Genomic DNA, 24,508 nt, shown 5'->3' with positions numbered 1-24,508 from the left:
TAAAAAGTGTTCCGTCTCACCGTACTTCCTTCCACACTATTCTTTCACATCCGGAATGAATTTCCTTGTCCATGCAGCACTGTCCATCTCCCTAGTGCATTTCCTTTGCCAATTCTCCATCGCTTTCTCTCTTGCTTGCGTTTTCTCGTTCTTTCCCCTTTCTTCAATCAGGATCTCTATCGGCATAATACCATTCGGAATGCGAAGCACAGCCTCAGTAACGTTTTTCTTACGATTTTCATCAACTTATTCCTATATTTTTTGTATTTCATAACTTCTCTCCATATTGCAGCAGCATACGATATTCCTGAATGAGCACTCCCATCACGACTTACCTTATGATTAACTTCAACGCCGACCAATTGGGCATCATTCTGCATTTGACATTTGCTATCTTAGCTGTTTTAAGCTCTACATGGTCAATTTGGTTAGTAAATCTTAAGCCCTCTGCAAAAACTATTCTTAAATACTTCAACGATTTTTTTACTTCAATTTTCTTCCCTCGTACGTGTATTGTCCACTCTTTCATTCTTCTTTTTTTTTAAAGCAGAACGGCCTCTGACCTGAATTGATCTGAACTAATTCGAACTAACTTGGAATAATGTGTGCAAGATCAGTATTGCAAAATGACACGGAGTTTATAGGTGCGCCCCTTTAATGGACCTCGTTCGAGCTTCTCATATATAAATGAGATTATTTTTTCAGTTTTGCACAATCTCTCCAGATTTACGCCTCTGGAATGGGAGGTGTTATCAGAATCGGATTTACGTTTTTTAGCCATTCCAGTTTAGCAAATCGAAAAAAAAAATGTTTTTCGAGCAGTGTAAGTGAAATATTTTCAAGAAACCATTACGGGGAAAAAGTCGCACACAGCTCATCCATTGTTTCCAACCTCTCGGACATGAAAAAGCGTTTCCATCGATGCAGCAGAAGGAACACGATAAATTTTTCCTATGTCAAATGAGTGGAAATTCTAATCTCCTCATGCTCCATTTCGCTTAATCCTGAATCATTGCGTCAATATCTCAAAAATTGACTACAATCATTTCGGTGTGTGAAATACACTCAAATTACTGGCTACAAACTTGAAAGTATAAGATAGTGATTTCAAAGGTTTCAACCTCCTTAATGATCTTTCTTAATAGTCGTTTGTGGTCCACCGAGAATTTATACACATTGTCCCAGCTCGCTTTGTCCTCGAGTTACAATACCTTAAACTCAAAGCGCCGTGAGGCTATATTTAACGGAATTCAGCCACCATCTTAAGGTCTAAGATAACCTTTGCTTTGCTGGATATAGGCCTTTAACGCAGTGCACTCAAGCGAAAGAGAACAATATTACATTATGCTTTTGCCTGCTCTAGTTTCTAATTTAATTGGATAGTCTTTCTCATAAATATGAGATTTGAAATTTTACATAAACCCTTTGACAGCGACTAATCCAGAAAAATCATGTGAAAACGCTGACCCTCACCAAGTTTTAAAATAGTGATCATTGTGCCATTGCCGTGTTTGAGGTGTGCAAAAAAGAATTGCCACATCTGAAACAGAGAATTTTTTGAAAATGCTAAGCGGTCTCAAAGAACTTTGGGAAATATCTGGTCTAGAACGAAGGCTCAAAGGTGGTTTGGTTGATCCGGTTTGTTGGATCCTACCGTGGGCTCAAGATAATCGTGGACTGCATAGTCACGCCCCGGTTACCGTGAGGTCGTCAGTCTCGAAGATGCTGTCTTCTGGTCAAAATTAATCAACGATCCGTTCACTCATAACAAAAGTTTATTAATTACACTACTAAATGACTTTAAATAATAAAAGATATACATAAAGCATGGTATAAATTCATTTTCTCGGTCTGGAATTAAATGAATAAAAATGCTTCTACACGTCGACTTTAGTTTACAATTCCACATATTTTGGGTGAATAATATTAGCCATGACGTCATCGTAGTCCCAGATATGACGTCAATGTTAATTTTTTTTAAATGGTGACCCCTGCTTTGGATCGTTTTGTGTGAAAGGGACATAACCTTTTTTACTGTTTTACATAACAATTTATTTGATAAACTCTCAAAAAGATATTTTTCTTTACGGCGAAGGTAACATAAATTTTAGCGAAACATGATAGTATTTAATAAGAACGAACAATAGGTGTTTTATGTAACTAAATGCTCAAATTGGAACCCTTCTTGCTCCTGGCAGTATTCCAAACGATGGATAAATCCATACTGAACCACATTTATTGTTTGTGGACTAAGAACAGCGCCCTATCTTCTGATTCTAGTTGTTAAATCCTCAATTGTTGCAGGTCTAGTCTTACACACAATATTTTCCAAATGACTCCACAAAAAATAGTATAAAGAATTAAAATCCGGAAACCTTGGTAACCATTCAATAAATCCACTCCTTCCCATCCATCATATCTGGAACGATGATGACATCACGGCCAATGTTATCCAACCAAAATATGTAACAGTGTAAGGTCGACTTGTCCAAGCATTTTTATGTGCTCCTTGCATATCGATGTGGTATGCCGTGTACGAGTACAATTAAGACAAGGTTGACTTCGAGCCATTACGATACTAGTGGTTCAACCAAGCCCCGGAACTAACAATACAAGGAAAAAACGATTTAAACAAAAAGGCCATATCAGGAAATGCGAAAGAACAGAATACGATCGGTTGCCGGATAATGAGACTGATTTCCTGGTCGCCTCACTGAGGTCTTAAGTACCAACAACTGAGAGTTCTTAGGCAAAGGCGTACACCTACTCGGAACCCATTATCAGCCAATTTGTTACCTATTCCCTTGAAGCGTAACATTTAAGTCAACGGCTAGATCGGCCCTTTAATAATTCATTGCAGTCACACTGACCCAACGAATCGTTTCTATACCCGAATAGCGAGTTCTGCTAAAGAAAAGTGGCGGAAATTCCAGTGGCCAAGAACTTCTTTATCATGACGTAATGGTACCACAATCTAGTCAAGCCGGGAATGTTACTAAACAGATGGTGTTATACCTGGGTGTAATACAGGGTTTACACGTAAACGTATAAATTGAATAAGGAACAATTAATACGTCGATCTAATAGAACCCGTGTCTTGACAGGAGCCAGTCCCAAAATTTGAGAAATACTGTGCAATGAGAAAATTACTAAATGGTTGAGTAATAGCTAACTTGCATAATTGAGATTGGAAGTTTTTCATTCGTTCATGTTTTCGTCCAGCCGGCAGCTAACCCAAAGAAGTGACAGAAAGACCTGGTACCTAACAGGTTACAAAATAGTGATAAATAGGCTATTGTTGCACCCGGTTTGTGCCTTCGGAGAGTTATGGAAATGCATCCTTTGAGGGCGATACTTTGTAGTTTAAATTGCGGTTATTATACCTGGGAGTGGTCCAAAGGCCGAATAACAATGGCTGCCTCACATGCCGGAAGTAACGACGCGCAGACAGGGAGACATGAAGACATAACTAAAGTTTTGATATTTTGAAACGGCGAAGTCTGAAAGTTATCCATTAAATGGAACTACTCGTGTATATGGCAAGCATCAGATATTTAGTTGGAAATGTCGGCCATTAAAAGTTCTTGCTCGTTGCCGTCGAAATTAAATTGCGAGTGAAATTTGTATTATATTATGGCATACCTCTATAAATCTGCATACTAATTAATGTTACTTGTTGTGAGATCGGGGGATGACATTAAAGTTTAAAGGCAATTAAAACAGCATACTCGCATAAATATTTCCCTGCCGGTATCCCAGATCTAGAATATTTCCGTTCGTTTAATATTGCTAGAAATGGTCTGGAACTGTACGAAACCAACCATTTCCAGAATCCCATTAAAAGCGAGAGAGCTTATGCGTCTCACTTTGTTTATGGAGGTCAGTCATGAACCGGCGCGATCGGCGCATGGACGACATGGTGACGTCACTTTCTCCGACTTCGTCGCCATAGATTAGTGTCTCGTTTGCCAGAAGGGAACCTCAGTGCTATAAAGACCGTCCAGTTCTTCTAGGTCGTTTGTTGCTACGTTATGCGAACATCTAGAACATAACACCTGTTCGGCTTTTTTCTATGTATTTCAACTAGTTTCCATTGTACTGTGGATGAAAAAATGTAACTGCAATAAATGGCTCCGTACAGTTCCCACGTTTTAGGGAATTTTGTTTCCAATTACACAAAGGGTCACAAGCCAAGAACAAATTCCTGTAACATCATAAAAGTCCAAGGACGCCGCAAAATTTTGCAACGTTTGAAAGTTGTAAAAGTGTTTCCTACATATTCATCTAAATAGAGAAAGCTCACACAAACACATAAGACCACTTTAGACCACGATGGTTCTAACAGAAATTAGCCTGTTTGGATTTTGCAATATTAGCTCAAGATTTTAATAATTTCCATCCAAGCGATGCTAGTAAAATTAAGCCGAAAGTTTTTCCAGAATTTAACTGTAATGAGGCGAAATTATGGTGGTTTTTAATAACCCTTTAAATGAATTAAGGTTAGCGTAGAAAACACTTCGAAAGGGAGGGTAATTTTAATATGTTGCTTAGTGGGCGAAAATTGCTAGTCAATGCTTCAAATGAACTGCGACATAAAAAGGCGATTTGGAGAATACTTGTGGAACCAGAATCTGAATTTGCGTAGTCCTGATTAAATTTTGGCTCAATCGGGTCTCAAATTATAGTGAAGTTTTGGCCAATTCGATCATTTCTGCGGTAATTGTTTTCTTAGTAAAGTTGCCACAATAGTGATATATTGGGTCACCTTAGGGTTTAGGGTGGCAAAATTAACCTCAGATCATATTATCTCAGATCAGGTTAGCTTTATCTGCGGATAAAACCGGAATAAAATATATATATGGACAATAAACTAGCTATAGAAACCAGGAAAGTTTACCGATATTTAATTTCTTTTCACCTGTTATGGCAATTATGTCGAAAAATATGCTAAATTTTCATATTTTTCTGATCCTGAATCAAGCTTCTTATGAACAAATGATACCTATTTTCGCTATTTGTCGCTTAAGTAAAGACTAAAATACTTCAAATTAAAAATGGTTTTGCCCTTCATTCGTCAATTTCGAATATTCAGTTATTTCAAAAAGATCGTATAGAACTCTGAAAATACATTCAAAATCAGTTTGAATGAATTTCGTTTTATCAAAACAGGAGTTCTTTAAAGAAAATATTAGTTCCCAAAACTCATTCACAATGCTGCAGGGTAGGCAGAGCCCATGTACGCAATTACCCTATATTTAGTGTAGTCTATTTCTGGAATGTTAAAGTTCCCGTTCCCTGGAAAAGAAATTGTTTGAAGTCTCCTAAAACATATCCGCCACCGCATTTACAAGCGAGAATGCCCGAACGAATGTCTTTGGCACAACATATACAAACAAGATATGATGAAGGGCAAACTTTGCTATTTGTTCATTCCCTCTCATCTGACCAAAAAGCACATTTTCAATTTTATTGCTCTTAAAATCTTTCTGTATCTAACTTTTAAACCAACACTGAAATTTGAATTTTTGATTCAAATTCGCCAAAATCTCCATTTTTAACTCCAAGTGCATTTTAAAAAACCTTTATCTAGCCCTTATTCAGAAAATTATCATATCTGACTTTTCTCGGTTCGCTACCATTTATGTGCCATGAACCTCGTGCAACTGAGAAAAAATAGCGAAACTGTTTAAAGCTCTTCCAATTCAAATCTGTACATTCATTATTCATCATTGAATTTCCGTGTTTGGCCTTATTTAAATTTCAAAACATTCCATTCTACGTACTGGTAAGAGCCTCTCCTGATTAAGTACACTGTTCCGGCACATTATGCAATCTCCAGAAAGACAAAATTAAAACTGGAAATTAGCACTTTTAGCGAATTTCGGTTTCGGGATCAACATTTGGTGAAGTGATTGCGTTTATCTTGATTTCGGAACACGTAAAGAAACCACCGAAAGGAAATATAATATGAATTATTTAGGATTATCCCCATATGTATAAATCATGTAGCTGAAGTCTAAAAGGAAATTATCCGTTCTTTGGTATTCTTGAGTGAAATGCAGTAATATTGTGCCATAAATTTTCGGCTAAGTGCCAGAAATAGAATTCCGAAGCATACAACGAAAAGCTTTCCCTCGTTAACATGCTCACGCCATAGCCAAAAGAGATGACTGTATCTTTCAAAACTATCTCCGCACCAGGCCCCGAATTTTAAGACATATACACATCTAGCGGAAACATAATCTGAATTTAAATGAGCTTGTTGTATTTGAAAAGCCAAAAAACAGGGCCTCAGTTGCAACAAAAGACTCACACTTTTGAATATTATGAACCATCTGTTTTGCAAGTATGCCATCAACCTGCCTTACGATGGTGGGGCCTAACAAAGTGGCCCCATTTTTAATTTCCGCGAGCTGCCTAGAAACAACAAGTCTCCGGAGCATTAAAAGGGCCCGTTCAATATTTTCTTGATAAACTGCAAATGCCATCTGGAGATTTTCGCCAAATGGCTGATAATTAAGAGGAGATACTGTTCTTCGTTATTTTGGACGAATTGCCTATTTAGAGAGAAGAAACAAAAATTAAAGCGCTGCTCAGCTTTTTGTCGAATGCTTTCAATTACTTTGATGAGAAATGCTAGGGAATGAAGCTTATTTATTTTCAGTGCTCCACAATAATAATAACAGTCCTCTTGCCTCCATTTTTCCTTGCATTTATGTAGATATCCAACCGAATCATAGTATTTTATCCAAATTGACTAGATTTAAACCACGGATAATTTATAAATCACGGGCAAATTTATTTCGGACTCTCACTGAGTTAAAAGGCAGAATGAAAACCGAAAAGAAAATCTGCATTATCCGCATTATACAATTTATTCTAATTCGGTAAATTGACTGCAGATGGTTTTATATCTGTCTACTATAGAGACAAAAAGGTATGGAGAAAATCCATAACAAAGGATTTATGAAGAGCGAGTGTCGTAGGGCACCTTTGTCTACACGTGGCACGATGCTCTAATAAAGATTTTCATTTATAATGTCGAAGCATCGAAGCCCTAATAACCCCAGAGTTGTCCATTTCAAGTTATAGAAATTGTAGAGATGCAAATCACTGATGCGACGTTAATAATTAATCACAGCTACCCTCGTCATATTTCGAATTAACTCTGAACTATTCCTTCAAATATTTAGATTTTCGTTGACAGTTCATCATTCCAACCGTCCTCCTCGACAGAGTGGCGATGTCATATTTTAAATCCGACGTTTCGATTTTCGACGACCATCGTCAGTTTTTTTTTTATTGTGGGCGTGGGTTTTCACATTTTCCAATTCAGCGTTTTTCTGATTACGATGATGGATCGCATGTTAAAGTTCACCTTTGCCCTTCGGTAGAAACAACAACCGTCCTAGTTCGGTATGAGCATATACATACAGGGCTGAGTGAAAGTTAGGAATAAAATTAACATTATTTCAACGAGTGACTTAAAGAAATTGCCAAAACAAGTGAGTAGTTTTTGAGTTTTACGTATTTTTTTGTAATAAAATGAAACGTTTTCCTTCAACCCCTTAGCTGCAATCCTAGCTAACTTTTTTAAGGGAAACACACGTATGGGCTCGTTGAAAAGCTCGCGAAAAATAGATTATTACCACACCCTTTCTTCTGTTAGTTACATGGTTATTACGAAACGAAAAGACATTCTTCTTTTTTAACTAAAAATTGACAAATTCCTTCTCAGTCGTGTTGCAGGTCACTTAACTTAGCAAATGCCAAAAATGTAGTCCACCCTCTACTTAGCACGCTCACAATCGATGGTAGACCCCAATAAAATTGAATATCGATATGCCGTCTTTAATTGTAATTCAGTTTTTATTTCACCAATAAAGTGCATAGAATAAAGTGATATTCAACATTTCGAGATATAGTTCACAAGGCAGAAAAAATTGCTGCATTTTTCGTACCAAGTTTACTGCCTCGACACACAATACATTTTCTTACTCCGTTTTAAAGCATAAGCATATCGATATTAATTTTTATTGAGATTTACCATCTCCTGGGAGTATTCCAAATAGCAGATGAAAGCCATTTTGAGCATCTGCTACGTTAAATAACCTGCAGATAGGATTAAGAAGGAATTCGTCATTTTATTTTTAAAACAGTTTTCTCTTAACTTCTTAATAAAAACGTAACTAAAACAAAAAATGTTGGTAATTTTCGAGGAGCTCACAAACGACATGTTTCCATTTAAAAAAAGTTGAGTGGGATTACAGCTACGGGGTTGAAGGAAAATGTTTAATTTTGTTGCCAAAATATGCGTACAACTCAAAATAAATTCCCTTGTTTCGGCATTTTGTCAAGTTAATCGTTAAAAAGATATTCATTTTATTCCGGACCTTCGCCCAACCTTGTAGTTGAGCTCCAGAAACGAGTACACTAAGTATGCGAAATCGAGTGCAGCATCCCCAAAACTAGATTCGAACATATTTGCATATTGGCTTTCGTCAGATCGGTTCGTCAAACCAAAGCAAAAAGGTTTTCAGAAAAGCGATATCGGGGTCCTAAGTCCAGGAAGATTGGCGGTAACCCGAACTGGTGAGAACTAATAGACTCGAAACGGGTCTTAGCGGTTTTCGTCAGCGGATATTTCCATGTGACTGCAACGGTCAAGTATTTTCTCATTGAAGAATTTAACTAGTTAATTTCTGGCTTAGTGCGTTGACTATTTCCCCCACTTATATCTCAGGATACAGACCTCCCAAAGGAACACAAAAAAAAAAAAAAACATTAAAGTGGGTCAAATTCTTCCGAGCCCGGTGACCTATAACTAACCAGAAAAAATGACATCCTCATGTCATGCAAACTAAACAATCAACAATTTCCACCCTGCGAACAATAGATAAAACAACCCCCATAAAAATCTCTTTATCCGCTAAAATCGTAAGCAGGCGAGCGAATTCACGCTATCATTACCCTTATCCGCCGCAACGTCCGTAATTCCCGCCCTCCACGTGCATCCGAAAGGGGTGGGGGCGTGACGTAACACGCAGTGCGGAACAAAACACTGTCGACGACTAGAAAGCAGTCCGACATCTAGTGTGCCGTCGTTGCGATATGAACATTCTAGGTAAGCGCATAAGAAACTTTCAACGCTCCCGAAGTTTCATCTTACTTTTTGCGGTAGTGCGATTAGGCCGTCACGTGTATTGGTGGTTGGTTTTGCCACGTGTGCTGTAAGAAGCAATTATCCACGGTGCGTTTGGGTCAACTTCCGCAAAGGTTTCGGTGACGTGCTAATCCCACTCTTGGTTTTTGCATGCTTTTAGACTGATTTGTAGGTACTTGTTTGTGCTTGGCTTTGTGTAGGTTTCTGTTACATAACGATGTAACCTTAGGAGCTCCCTCGCTTCAAGGGTAAATCGAAGAAATTCAATTAAGACAGTTAAGGAATACAGGTATATAATGTAAAACTGGACCTCGATCTATTAGACTTGTGCTAATGCTGCTTTACACTTTATTATGGAATTTCAGACGGATGGAGGTCGGGACTTTTCAAATACCGCCTTGTCCTATAATATTGATATAAAACACTAAATTAGACTTTTATCCTCTTACTGCATTTAGATGGCCCGCAAAAGCAATAGACGGTATATATTACACAGTTTTCTTAAATATCCAACACGCAAGCAACATGAACTAAATTATTCCATGACACCATTTCAATATTACAATGGATCGATATTAGGATACTTGAATTTTCAAAGTAATTGGCGAGTCCTTATTGAATTGAATTGATCAACAACGGAGTTGTATGTCAACTTATAGTTTATTTCTGTGAACACAAACACATCGTTCGAGTCGACGAATTCCGGGAGCTCCCTAATCATTTAACATTTTTTCCCATTCGCAATACTCAAGCGATATATTTGCATTTAAATTACATTTACGGTCACAGTTTAAATGGGGCTGTCTCTTTGAACTAGAAACTTTATTTCTTTACCCCCCCCCCCCCCCCCCCTTCCTGCCCCCCATTGCCATTGTAGTAAATCCACATTTTCAGTAGTGCAATTGCAGTATCTAACCCAGTAACCGTAGGATGGCTCGGCAAAAACTTCAATTATGTAGTGCTGTTCTGAAGATTTTTTGCCGACGTCCACTTCCATTAATAATCCAGATCCATTCTTATGGCTGACACTTGACAAATTAACCTCAGATAGGCGTGCCGGAAAATATATGGAATTTGACTTTTCACATGCAGAATGAAGGGAGAATTTCATTTCGCTTAGCCTGGAAATTGATATTTTATTTGGAAGCGTAATAAAGGATGCTTTGTGCGACAGTTTAAACCACGCGTAGAAACTAGGTCAATAGTAATCTTCCTAAAGGAATTAAAATCAATCAACAACGCCTAAATTGGCATTCTAAGGAAATTATAAATATCTGGCTACGGGTTTTTTATTCGGAAGTTTCCAATACTAATGGTTGCCTTGTCATTTTGAATAAATTGTTCATTAGTCAAGATGGTCCTCTAAAATCGGCAGTTCTTTAATTATTTTAAAAGCCCGCTTAGGATGGCAGCTTTGACTTATTTTTAAAAGGGCCGGATTTTTTTTAAGTATCTTCTTCTGCTTATTAAACGTTTACACTTTTCAACGTCTTTTTTTTATTATTGACGTCGGGGAAGTTTTGAAAAAACTTTTACAATAAAGAAAGTGGAAGTATGAAAGTTTAGTCGACTTTTTTATAGCTCGAATGTAATTAATTTGTCCCGTCTTAAAAACACTTTTTTGCAATTTTATTAAAGAGTAAATATATTTTTTCGATTTATTAATGCAAAAAGAAATTAAGTGGAACTAACCTGAACTAACGCATAATTATTACTATTTGTGGGGTTATTATTGACGTCCATGTAAAGGAAGGAGTGCATAAACAGAACATTAAATTTACCGTCGCTAGCTGAGACTTGCCAAAACCCTTTAATAGTTCTCTTATGTAATATGCATGAACTTGGATTATGCATTATTTGCTAAATCATACTACATTTTCATTTCTAATTTAATTGCATTTCGAAAACAAACACCAATTAAACACACACATGTGCGTTTAAATAGTTTTGAGAGCAATTTAAATTTTACTTACAGAGTTTGGCCATTATTTGCTTTCGAAGTAGGCTACATTAATCGAAAGTAAATAAAACTATATTTCTTGAATTAACTTCGCCAAGTTTCAAGGGCTGATAGCATGCAATATTATTAAAAGTAACTGCCTTCAAAGAGCTAAAACTAACTTAAATTTCGTTTATTATATTGCTTTTGGAAGCAGAATTTTATGTATGTATATCAACCAAAGATTTTGGCAAAATACCAAAAATTCTTTCTACAACAAGCACGGTTTTGAAATCGATAGTAAAAAGGGTCTACACTGTATTTGCTCGAGCATTGCGGTGATGTTAGGGCCACATTCGTTGAAGTACCCAACCAGAAACGATTTGAAGATTGAAGGAGTTTAAAATTAGTTAATTGCAACCGAGTTATGTCTTTCATTCCACAGATGTTTTAAAATACTTTTTATCACTTCACGAAGTGAAGCCAAACCTATCGCATCCCTAATAAGAGATTGCAGTCTGAAAAATTTTCTAAGAGAATTATTTACAGTTAAAAGCCCCATTCATTTCAAAATTTGCCAGTAAAAATAATTTCGTTCCTATTTAAATAGCTCTCTTATTTCGGATTAAGCATAGAGTAAGAAGTTGCGGTTTTTTACCTTTTTCAAGTTCCCGCGGAGAACGAACGAAATGCAAGTTTTGATTATTAGATGAGAATGCATAAGTTTTCAAATTCGCTGAAAAAGAACAGTGTATTAAGATTGATTGCTGACCCGTCCACCCCATGTTTCCGAACTTCTTCTAGGTGTATGCCGCATTTCCAACATTAATAACAAATCTCCTCAGACTTGAAGCATGTTTGAAAAAGTTAAGACTTTGTGTATACTTAATTCCCACCGTCTATGGCAAATTTTTATTGCAAAAAATGGGCGAATTTGGAATTGGCAGAAAAATTTAAATTCTTCATAATATTCCTGAAACCTCAAGCCAATTATAACGGAAGTAAGAAATAAGGTCTAAGACTTTTATATTTCATTCCTTTGAGTTCCCACGGCAGTGGCAAACATTTAAATTGCCCCACATCTGATCCCACTAATTTGTGTAAGAATTATCACTGGTAATGATGTAACAGCGGTAGAACTACGTCAGTCTCTTACCCGTAGTCGAAGAGTTATGATGCACGTGAAACAATCATAAGACTAGTTAACAGTAAGGAAAATGCTAATACCGAAAGCACTAGCGAGAAGGTCTTGAACTCGCGATATTCAACTATATTGTATATAACGTTAATATTATACTCAAGAATTTGCATATCCAAAGCATAATACTTACGACTCATTGATTGCTCTTTTGCTATTCAAATCCCAAATTCATGATAGAAATATCATATTAAATCCTCGCGTGGTCATCAATCCGACGACTTCCATTTTGCTCCATTGGGATTAATTAAGAATTTCTCATCGACTAAAAATCACTGTTGATCCAAATGGAAAAGCTGATCTTTCATAAGCCATATCAAACCATAATACGAACCTGACATTTCCATTTCAGGCATATTTCGAAAGAAAAACTACATCGTAAATCAATCGCTCTCTCCACGGCTTCGTTCCCTTTATTGTCACCTCCTTTATACGACTCCGTAAGGTAAAAATATTATTAAAAATATGAGCCTTGTCACATTCCCCTATCGATATTGGTTCCGTAAAGTTTTATCTAACATGAAATATTTTTCTTCGTTTCAGTGAAGATAAAGCGACGTATAGCGAGGAAGTCATTTTTCGTCTTTTCACGAACCACTTTGATCGCAATCCTATTTCGAAATTGTACGGTTAAAACAGGATATCTCAACCACGGTAGGAGCTTTAAAGAAATTTTATCCTTTAGAAAGCTCGGTAGGTGTCCAGGTCTCACTTTGTTCGAAAGTAAGCATATACTGACCCAGTTTCCACCTACTGCTTACTATATGTACCAAATTTCACCACATGAAAATGCCACGGCAGCCCAGGGCATCTATTAACTAGTTGGGCTCTAAAATTAATGGAAGCCAACTTCCGAATTAGCTTTTCTATTAGTAGGCGACTTGCTGAATGTATTGATTTGCTCGATTTCGCTCCATTGCTCCATTTATGCATGATTTGTTAATTTTATTCCGAATAGTCGCCAGCAGTTATGAAGGATTTTATTCTCGTATTTTCTGCATTGGGCACTCAAATGAATTGGCGAGATTTATTAGCAAGAAGTTGCAATGAATACAGCTTTCAGTTTGGTACGAGTTTGATTTATGAAAATTTTCTTTTAGTTTTGCTCATTAAATGCGATGAGAAAAAAATCAATGTAAACAAGACCCTTTCGAGTCAAGTAAATATACATGCAATCGGGTCAGCAGACAATTTTTGACCCAGCAAAATGAAGCCGCCTCCAGAACGGGAGTGATCTGATATTGACCGCATTCAGCAGAGATAACGGTTGTGCAACAGTTTTGCGACGGGTTTGGATTGGGACCAAAGATAGCGTCGACTCCCGTTTAAATTTATTTGAAGGGTAGCACGTCATTGTTGGACAATTGATGACTTTGCTGGACCCGGCCATTGATGCATGAGTAAAATCCTGAAAGCAGTTGATAGTGACGAGTGGGAAGGAAGCGACGGTTCAGCAATGGCCGGATTCGGCCGGGTCAATAATTTTGCACTCGTTGAGATTTATGCTAAATGACGCGCTGCCATTCAAATGTGAAGATTTATATGGAAGCTCGCGCGACTTTCGATTGAAATTTTAAACAGTTGGGCAACATTTCCCCAATTTTTTCTCCGCTAAATGTGGCCAATGGGCCTCAACAATCGCTTACAAAGTCGCATTCTTCTCCTTCCCTTTCTCTTGATTTATCGGAGAGTAAACTCTAATACGTCACGACCCAAATTCTCTGTAAATGGGTGGAATTGTCGTGGTCGTTTCTAGTTGCCTATTTCATCTTCTCGTCGCATTCAAACGTTCCCGTTGGAGTCCTACACTTTAACTTTCGTCAGAGCTTAAGACTTGCAGTACCCAACTTTACTGACAAGGTGGTTCTATAACCCAATTTGAATTACAAAATAATCGTATTTAAAAAGAGACCAAGTTCGAGGTTGTTCATTTTTAAGTGACAATTTTCAAAACTACCAGAGCGTCTCACCTTTTTCGATTGCCACATCGAATTTTCTACGTCAAAAACATTAATCTCAGATTTATCCTAGAAAAGTTCTGTAATCTAGCTAAAGCTTTTAACCAAATTAAAAATTTCAAACTTAATCCTACTAATAAATCCGATTTGCCTGTGCAACGCCCTCGTAACAGAATAATCCTGTTCTTTTCTATGCAAAATAATTCGATTTAATTTATTCCTCCCAGGCGCCACAAACTTATCAAACTTGTTTCTCATAAAGGCCAACTGTTTCCTCGATAGTTCAATTAGGAAACTCGTCTTGTTTATGGCATTTCTATCTATTAGGTTCCGACAAAATAGACCAAACCCTTAAATCGCTAATTAGAATTGAAACTAGATAAATTAAATATTTCAAACCGTTGTCTGGCCTAGGACCAATTGAGTGACGGAGGTTTAGGAAGGAGCATATGGGCCCCCGAAATGGAACAGACAAGGGGCTTTGTTTTAGGACTGTAATACGATTTCTATGCGGGAACTATTATGAAAATTGCCTCGTCCCGGAATATAGGGAAAAACAGCTAGCGTCTATAAAAATCCTCTTATAGAGCTATTTAATGCAAGTCCTGTAATAACCGTAGACGCCTTCTGTTCCTAAAGGTATTTCCCTAGCGGAAAATTTATTGGCAGATCGGAAAGAGATTTTTAAGTAAATACCTTGCAGACTTCGTTTTTCTTTCACTTGAACTTTTGATCTTTTTTCTTGAGACAAAGTTTAGCGCATATTTCAGCAACACAGATTTCTTTTATCCGCTGTTCAACTCGAGACAAAATAATCTAATCAAAAATTAATTACGCTCGTATCGAAAGGGTGCTGAAATGGTGCGAAACTTGATTAACGGAAAATTCCCCTTCATACCGTATTAAAATTACAATATGTTCTTGCTCTTCCAATTTACATAAAACAAAGTAAATACACAAAATTGCACTATGCTATTCATCAGACGCCCATTAGGCCTCATTTTCGAATATTAATGGTGGATCTAATCACAGATTAAATTTATGTAATCGATCAATTGGCTGTGATATTGATACGTTATATTGAGGCACTTTTTCGATTTGTCAACCATATATGCAAATACTAAAACAACCGCTGAAATGAGGTTTTGGGAGCAATTTGACTGAACCCGTTCACCGGCCTTTTCCAATTTAACTAGACACGAAGAAGTGCTTATTATCTGTCTTCTTGATAAGGCCCATCTGTTTGAGAGGGAAGCAAATTACGGTCCATCTAATGGAATGGGTTACATAGATCCAATCTAATTCCTCGTGTTAGGACCTAAACTGGAATTGAAAATTCTATTCTCTCCTAAGAGATTTTCCAGTAAGATCCGATAATTGGATAAAGTTCTTACCGACTCTGTTTAGATCTCTACTAATGACGTATTTCGATTACATTATACTGCCCAAGTTTTTTAATTTATTTATAATTAACTCTCCCAATAAGTAATTTGTTAGTTTAAGTGCAAATTATAAATTGTATTTTTTTTTTCAGGTAAGGCACTACAACGTCTGAAGGTGTGCTGGTAAGAGACATAATATTGTATTAAGTAATTTTGAGTTAAAACAAAAATGTCCCATTCTGAAAGTTAAGTAGGACAGATATTGATAGGCGGCAGACCCCTACCTCATATAAATGCATTGACAGCTCCTCAGCGTAGATGTAATTAGTTGATTGATGATTTTCTACGGATTATCATTCCTCTCCTATAATTAACCCCTTGCAATTCTCTGTGGATTAATATCCTCAATGGAGATCTCTCTGATTGCAGTGGCGGTTTGTATGTTTGCTATACAGGGTATTTGGCAGAGGCCACAGAAAATTTTCAATGGGAGGAAATGGGGTCTTTTGGAACCTACAAAACCATATTTATTCTTATGCCAAATCTCAATGTTTTCGAAAAGTCGGCCTTCTTATACTTTGGTGCGAAATGATCGAGTTGACTCGACTAAGTCCAGTTTTTAGTATTGACTATTTTCGAATTTCCGGACTCGGAGAGAAAATATTTTGCAAATATCTCTTAAACTATGGTTCCTGATAAAAAAAAAAAACGGAAGAGGTAAAAAAGTCAATGAATACGAATGAAGTTAATAAATAAAATATAAAAATGCCATAAAATAACTTCCCACGTAAAATATTCAGAACGGCCACGAAAAAAAAATAACCCCCTCCAAAGTATTTTAAATAATTTTTATTTTACCTTATTCAAAATTCAAAAATAATTGTTACTACGAATTTGAAGTTAATTATCTTTGCAAGTAACTGAAATTAATGAAAATTGAAAAAAATAAACTTCAACACCCGATAAATCGAAATGGAAGCAATTTGGGACATGCCCTTACAAAATGTTTTCATCTTAAAATAAGCTCATGATTTACCCATCGAATTTTTTACCATCCATTCAGAAACACATTGTTATGGATTCATAATGACCCCATCTACTCTCCCACTGAAAACTTTCAATCGCTCTACCAAACACCCTGTATACCATAAATGGAATCAAAGCTTATTTAGAACAAGTTAATTAAAATACGTTTTTTGAGTTCTTTTAAAAGGCTTTTGCTTCTGAAAATGACCAAAATCCGATATCTAATTCACTTTTATGGTTTAAATCTTGATATCCAATAACCATAAAAAAGCCGTTCTACGAAGGTAATTCGGGTTTCAGATTATCATTTTCTACACATCCTTTTGAAATATTTGCATCATAAATTGCTATTTATGTAACCAGTTAGGAAATGATTTGTACGCAGAGCGGGATTTGGCAGAATGAGCAAAGGAAAATCACGCATTGTGGCATGAGTTGTACAATAAAAAGAGTTTCGTATGTACATTTTGGCAGGTGTAGGTTTTAAAACTTGTTTTTTGGAGGATCGCAGTCGGCAGATCCACTGCGAGGAGATTTTTAAAACCCAAAGACTCTTGTTTGCTGATTCGAGTTCGCCAACTTTTCCGAACTCATTTTATATCCCAATCATTGGAGGAAAAATCTAGAATGGCATCCAGTCTATTATTTTCAAATGAATCTGCTAAAAAGTAATAAAAATTAGCTGGGTAATAAATCACGTTTTTGCTTTGGGGCAAAGAGACCAAGTTGTATGGAAAAGAAGTGCTTAACTTACCCCTATTACTGGAGGTAAATTTTCTTTTAATACTTGTCAAGATTATTAAAGTTTGAGGGTAATTAATAAATTTATGGTGCTGTTTAAAGGTACTTAAACCTGCTAAATTAACACGTTAATTAATTGCAGTCATTACTTCTCCGCCCCATTCAGATTTAGCACCTTTTTTGGAGCGAAATCTAGATATAAAACTATTACTAATAACATAAACAGTTACATTTCGAATTAATTTAATAACATCTACCGTTTAAATTAATTTACATTTTGCTCCTATTATTTTTAATTGAACCAAACATTACATATTTCCCGTTCCCTACGATTCTGCATCTGTCGGTTGATGAAAAGCGTAAATTAAAAATGGAGGTTGTATTCACGTCGAATGAAGTGAAAAGCTAAATTTAAAATTTCCCATAAAATATTTTCCGTAAAATGCTGTTTCCAAAATTATTCATACATTTCATTGCCGATTTCCCCATATTAATACTGCCGGTCCAGATATTACTTTCATAGGGTTTATGTGCCACATTTACTCTTCTATCTAGATTACGGACAATTACCAGCAATATTTTATGATACCGATAGAGTAGTTCAAATTAGACGTGATACGGATAAATTCGACATCAGTCCTGGTCTCCCAGGCATCCTGTAGATCGCACTTATTGAAACACTGCGGTCAATATTGATGCTCTAAAGGATAATCCTCGATAATGATGGATTCAAGAAACGATTTTCCAGCAAGGACGTCCTTTTCCCATTATCCTTCCAATGCAAACTCCATCGGCATACATTATCACCTTTCCAATAGAGAGTGACCTGAAATTCTCCGAATTGGACGTCCAATAGCCGAAGACTAATACAACCAAAACGCACCCAAAAATCCGTTCCCGATCCCGATAAATCATCGGGAAGCTGCTGCTGGAAATTCCTGGAGGAAACAAGGTGTCGACATTTATTATCGGCTGAATTTGGTTTATATAAATTCAGAGCACAAGGGCGCGGAATCCTCAAGCTCGACATGCGACCCATTGTGTAACTTAATTTGTTAGGAAAATTGCTCGGGCATACAGGATCGTTTCCTTTTTTATGGAAAGTTGCGTGCGTGGAGCTAAATATAAAACTTTTTGCATTTTTTTCTAACCCGGTTTTATTTAAACAAAACCGAGAGGCTCCCATTCAACATGTCTTCTGTGATCAGTCCCGTGTGCCCTTTTCGTGTACGTGTATTCTCTGGCTGATGGATTTAAAGGACCTGGTTCGTGGACTTTAAGGACCTCCTTATCATCGGCTTTCCGACATGTTTCATATTGTATTATGCACTTAAGTTCTGCTAGCTGCTCCTAGAAATTGGTCTAGAGTGGAGATATCTACTGTTAAATCCTACGAGAACTTCGCATTGTTGATCTTTAATGCTTGGTTTTGACATATTTTATGCTGTCGAAGGACTTTTTTCCCAGTTTAGATTTAATGTGACGGACGTGCAATAAAAATTTTTGACTTTCCATTAATCCCGATCTAATTCCTCCTCAGTTGAATTCCCCCCCTCCCTTCATTTTCACTTCCTACCTCTTGTCACTATCATCTCTCTCGTCCTTCATGACTTCCTGAGAAGAGCAATTCTGCGTACTCAATGCCTGTAATCTTCTGTTTAAAGGAGTTTGATGAGTCATTTTAACTTTATTTAACCCGAATAAGACATCGTATAACACGTTAAAACACTCGTATAACCGTTTAATGTTCTTATCACGTATCACGTCTTAGCATGTTGCAGATACTTCTTGCAGTTCTCGATAGAGTTTATGTCAGCAAATTTACGAAATCAAGAGACTTTAAGACAAATTGGCAGATGCACTCCATAACGTACAGTAAAAAGTTTATTGGGTAAAAAATGTGCATAGGAAAGAAGATAAAACTGATGATTTAGGACACGTTATCGCACGTAGTGATTAGTGAAATCGCGAAGAAGATTGCAGGTTTTATGAGAATTATCTGGACAGTTTGGTTGTAAACTTTCTTTAATAAAGTTTAGAGGTTTTCCTCAAAATCTGAAAAGAAAATAAATTACTCTTCGTGTCCCGTTTATTTTGTGTAATGTTCTGAGACTGCATAGTTGATCTCGCTGTCTTATTTATGTTCTTGCTCCACCCCTACCTTTTCACCAGGAGAACCTCCACTAACCGTCAAAACATGAACCCATAATCCGATAAGGCCCTAAGTCTGCTTCTATCATTCACGCTATGCAGCACTATCTTAGATAATAAAACGATATTGGATTTTAAACTGGCCCAGTACAAAAGAGAACCTACTTCCGGCCAGAAAGCAAGGGCTCAGATTTAGATAAAGGGCAAAATCGATTGCGGGAATAAATGGGATCTGAATTCAACGATCATCTTAGGGCGCTGGCATCAAGCCAACAGTTTTGTATTAGGTCCAGAAAAGTCGGAGCTTTATTTATTTCTCGTCGCATAATAATGGGCAAAACTGGAGAATTTGTATCCCAATTTGGGAATATTTATTATAAGTTCCAGACAATGGGCACAATGGACCAAGAGAGGGAGGGCGGACCGGCTAAGCTGCTCTATAAAGTTCAGATTTCATTATACTTTTTTAGTTTGGTTCACGAGTTTTTCACGCAATTTCACCATTGTTCGGATAATTTGGCAAAGCAAATTTAATAATTTCAGGAACTATGCATTTATGGAAAATGACTTTTTGAATTTGGAAGGGCAAAGGGCTTTATAATTGGTGAATAGTATATTAGATGTGAAGAGACTAAAGTTATAAAAAATTCCATATTTTAGATTGTACCAACTAATATTACCGTCAGAGAAATATTTTTCGATCCCTCGGGAGTGAATCATCTACTTTAGTCCCTCTTAGGAGGGAGTAAAACTGCTACTGTAGTCTTCGAAGTGCAAAATCTCATTTATTACAATTCCATGTTTTACGAGTGCCTAAATCTATATATTACGATTCCATTTTTTATGATGATCAGAATGAACCTCCTAAAGCGCCGAATTCGCAATTTTCCTGAAATGACTTTAACTCTAAATTTTTATTATTCCGCATTCCAAAATGGGCTCTAGTGCATGTAAGCGCATACGCCTTGATAAATCACATAAAATCCGGAACTATTCCCCATTTCGGGATAGTGGATATTGTCTCCGGTTATATGATGTCGTTTATATTTGATTGATATCTCAATAGTATTCGAGTTATCACGCAACGAGTAATGCGGTTATGAAAGATTATTTATAACTAATTTTCTAGATATTATTAGAAATGATGCGCGATGTGGACCTTTAATGTCTGCACGGACCCGTCCGACCCGATAAACCGTAAGCCCAGCCTGACCCGATAAGCCCAAAGCCTGGCCCAACAGTTAATACGGCCGTGTCAATATTCCACTGTATGCAACTCTTCGGGGTACGGTTTATACTTATAACGCGTGATATTCAAAATTCAGCAATTATTATTATCGTGTATTTTATTGAAAATTTACCTATAACACTAATCCCTAGCTGGTAACGCCATAATTTCCTTATCGGACTAGGCCGGACCCCAGTTACCTTACATCGGCCTCTACCCGATACGAGACAGATTACCGGGTTTTCAGCTAGTCAGGTTAATGATTAATCAGGTTGGAACAAAATAATAGTATCTTTCATTACGAATCCGGAAAATGGCAATTTTCCATGCGCGTTTGCATTCATTTTCGTTGCTCTTTACTCGACATCCGTCCTGAGCACTAAATTTTTGCTGGTTTGACTTGAAGATTTGGTCGACGAGCTACAAAAGTAAACACGGCAGATGGCGCTGGCGGGATATTTCCCTACAGACCCAACGTAGTTCCGATTTTATTGGCTCGAGATGGAACAGTCTTCAGGATGCTCGAGTTTTTTCAACGCAAAATTCTAAATTAACTGTTTAGTGGCAATATGCTCTTCTTTACCTTATAACGATGTGAATAACTTAATATTTTACCGATTTGATTGACAAAAGTCCATTCCAAATTAGATACAAAAAGGTGTCGCAAGGTCAATGACTAATGGCCCTCGGTCATCCCTGGCGGTCTGAAACAACCGAAGGTCTCATAAGTTCATTCGGTCAAAACGAACAAGCAAAACCCCTTTACCAGATAAATGTCATGAAAAGCGTTCGTAAGGCCTGCCGTAATTTCCGATTATTAACCTCATTTAGCAGTGGCGGCCGTGTTAAGGAAATCGCATTTATCTATGACAAAGGCAGAGCCCAACTCGTCGCTTTGAGTGACTCGACTATTAGAATTGCCATCCCGACGGTGCCATTCAGCTGGGGCAACCGAACATTGCCGTGGTCTACCGTATAATTTATCCGAGTACGATATAAACAGCCCTTTGTGAGGGCTATTGCCAACCTTTTAACAAAAATCCCGTGACCCGTTTAATATTAATGAGGAAAGTTAGGGATCATTTGCTGGTTACGTCCATCTTTCTGAAGTATGTCGTTGAATTGAATGAGGAGCGAACTTTCGTCATTACATACAAAGTTGCTTAAACATTTTTGGGTTTTAGGATAAAAAGCCCTTTACTCGAGAACGCACATTTCCTTGTAGGGAGCTATTTAATACACAAAACGGTAGCTGGATGGCAGCTACCGGCCTTAAGATGGTTGTTGCGGTAAGATTCGGGTTTGGCCCCAAAATTGATTTTGACCTTTGTTTATGCAAATCCGAATGCCGATGAATGTCAAGCAGAATTGTTGATTTTCAACCCACAGCCTTTTCTCGCCACGATTCTTGATAGTTGACTGAAAAAGTGTTAGCTACTGATTTATCGTCGTTAAAAATTGTTAGAGGATCGTCAAAAATGTTGAGAAAAACCTAGAATATTTAACACATTCGTGATTGTTGTCTGAGATAGTTGACCCTTTACGACAGATTCAAATGGTGGATCTCGGTTTTGGACCATCCTGTATCCTCTATTGTGAGAATACAATAGTAAATGCAAATACAAGCTTTCGAAATCATCCATCACTTCTTTCGAACAAAAACTAGCACTTGACACACTCCCTCATATCAGAATAGTCAATAGCATGGCTTGGAGCTCTATCACTTGACGCGGCATTGTCATGTCATCGACAGCCTGTTCGCTTTCCCTCTTGGTCTGATGGAAATTTCCTGGATACGATTCAGACTGTCTGCATTGTTTGTTAGATAATTCGAAAGTAAATGGAATATTGAAGGAGAAATATCTTTGGAGGAAGAGCGTCTGTCGGAAACAGCAAAACTATTCTAGCCAGAAAGTGAAATGCACTTAGAGGGTGCTTTTGGACCAACTTTCAGGCGAATTTTGTGTGTGGATGTATTTCAAGGATTATAAGGTAAGAGGTGTTTTCATGTCGCCGAGATAAAAAGATGCCCCTGTATAGTCAGTGAAACGCCTAGCGAGAAAGTTTTATCTGCGCGGTATTACACTTTCGTGAACAAGAAAACTTGCAGAACGACAAAACTAGTTTCAGCTTTTGGAGCTTTATTTTTACTTCCCTTCGAAAAGTTTGTGAGATAAATACAGAAGCAAATCCGGAATCGTTCCAAACAATTCCGAGAATAAAAGGTAAATGCCAGTTTTTTGAAAGCTTAGAAGGAGATTACAGCAACAAAAGAGCAATGGTAAACTGGGGATAAAACGTCTCAAAACTGGCAGGCAGCAAAAAAGTCTTTAAGCGAGAGTTTCAATAATTATTAATGACGGTCGATTTCTTTTTTATTCCGATGTGATAAATTTTTCACTTTTTCCAAATATCAGATTTTCGCTTTTATCGGTTAAATTTTATGCGAATTTGTTTTATTACAATTTTAACAACTTGTATTAAATCAAAACATGTTTGACCACCATTCTGTTTATTTTGCATAATATATCAAATTTTATTAAAATATTTTTAACACTTTAACATCAAATACAGTTGATTTATACTTCTTGATTATTAAATGCAATGCATGCAAATTTCGAGTTATAAATTTAATTTTGTAATAAAGTTGTCCCTGCAAAACGGTTTTTAAACAGTTTTTTTGTAGAGGCCTTGTAATTAAATGGACATTTACTCTGATTTAATTTGGTTAGCTTTGGTGCGCACACAAACGTGAAGACGAACATCGTCTTTTTCATTGCCTAATTTATTTTTTTCTTTTATTAAACTAGTTTGTTTCAAAACCATAAAGTATTTTTTATCCCTGTTGTTGCAGCTACTGCAGAAAATAATTAATTGTTGACATAAATTCATACCGCACCTTTTCGCTCCCATTCACATGGAGTTTTAAGTGAGTGCGAGCAAGAGGCGATTAGGCAAATTGATAAGTACGAGAGAGAGACGGACTATCATTTCCCCTTCCATTGTCAGCCAATTCTATTGACTAGTAAGTAATACGCTTTAATCCGAGTATGTAAGGTAGTTCTACGTGACTGGAGGACGAAAATTACGCGCATATATTCCGTTTTATAATAAGTTTAGATGTCTAAGATTAAAAACCGCAGCTGCAAGAAAAGTTATTATATCATTTCTAAAAAAGAGGTTTATCGAAAGGACTCAAATCGCCCACCCCTTTGTGCTAAACAATACCCGAGACAATCGTAGAATTCCCTATGAGCATTATTTAGAATGTCCGGCGTAATTTATTGACTGAATATTTTGTGTCAGTTCTGCAAAATCAGGTGTCCGATCTTCCTCACATTGAATTTTTTTTAAATTTAAGGTAACCCCAAAGGAAAAGGTTTTGAGTCTGATGATCTAACGGATCAGGTCCAGTGATTAGATGATTAGGGAAATTTTGATTTAGCAAGTGCCGCACTGCTTAGCTGTCGTGGATAAAACAACCATCTTGTTGAAATCAAACATTATTTATTTCAATATTTGGAAGCTCATTAATAGCTGGAAAAACTTTATGTTCAAGAAGTTCCAGATATTTCTAAGCATTTCAAGTTCCACCAATAAAGAAAGGTCCAATAATGTGATTGTCTAAAAACCCCGCCCAAAAATTAAGTTTTTAAGGCCTTTCAGAGCGGCTATCATAAGTCTCGTGAGGATTTTCTTGGGCCCAAACTCGAGCAACAAAT

General features: G+C 36.9%; 1 protein-coding gene across 15 annotated transcripts in view; it reads left to right on the top strand.

Annotated features, from left to right (window-relative positions):
- cpx (complexin) overlaps positions 1–24,508 on the top strand; it is a 220,394-nt gene that overhangs the window by 164,559 nt on the left and 31,327 nt on the right. The window contains exon 1 of one of the 15 annotated variants that reach the window (XM_066291096.1): positions 9,037–9,124. The exons of 12 other annotated variants lie outside the window; for them this stretch is intronic. In XM_066291096.1, coding sequence (XP_066147193.1) covers positions 9,112–9,124 — 13 coding nt within the window. In that variant the 5' untranslated portion in view covers positions 9,037–9,111. Of the gene's footprint in view, positions 1–9,036; positions 9,125–9,227; positions 9,251–15,799; positions 15,824–24,508 lie in introns of those variants that run through there. 2 more of the 15 variants (XM_066291350.1, XM_066291260.1) reach the window with 2 other exon arrangements.

The sequence above is a fragment of the Euwallacea fornicatus genome, chromosome 1, assembly GCF_040115645.1.
Source record: "Euwallacea fornicatus isolate EFF26 chromosome 1, ASM4011564v1, whole genome shotgun sequence".
Classification (NCBI taxonomy): domain Eukaryota; kingdom Metazoa; phylum Arthropoda; class Insecta; order Coleoptera; family Curculionidae; genus Euwallacea; species Euwallacea fornicatus.
Note: the sequence above shows the minus strand (reverse complement) of the source record. Positions and strands in the feature narration are given on the sequence as shown.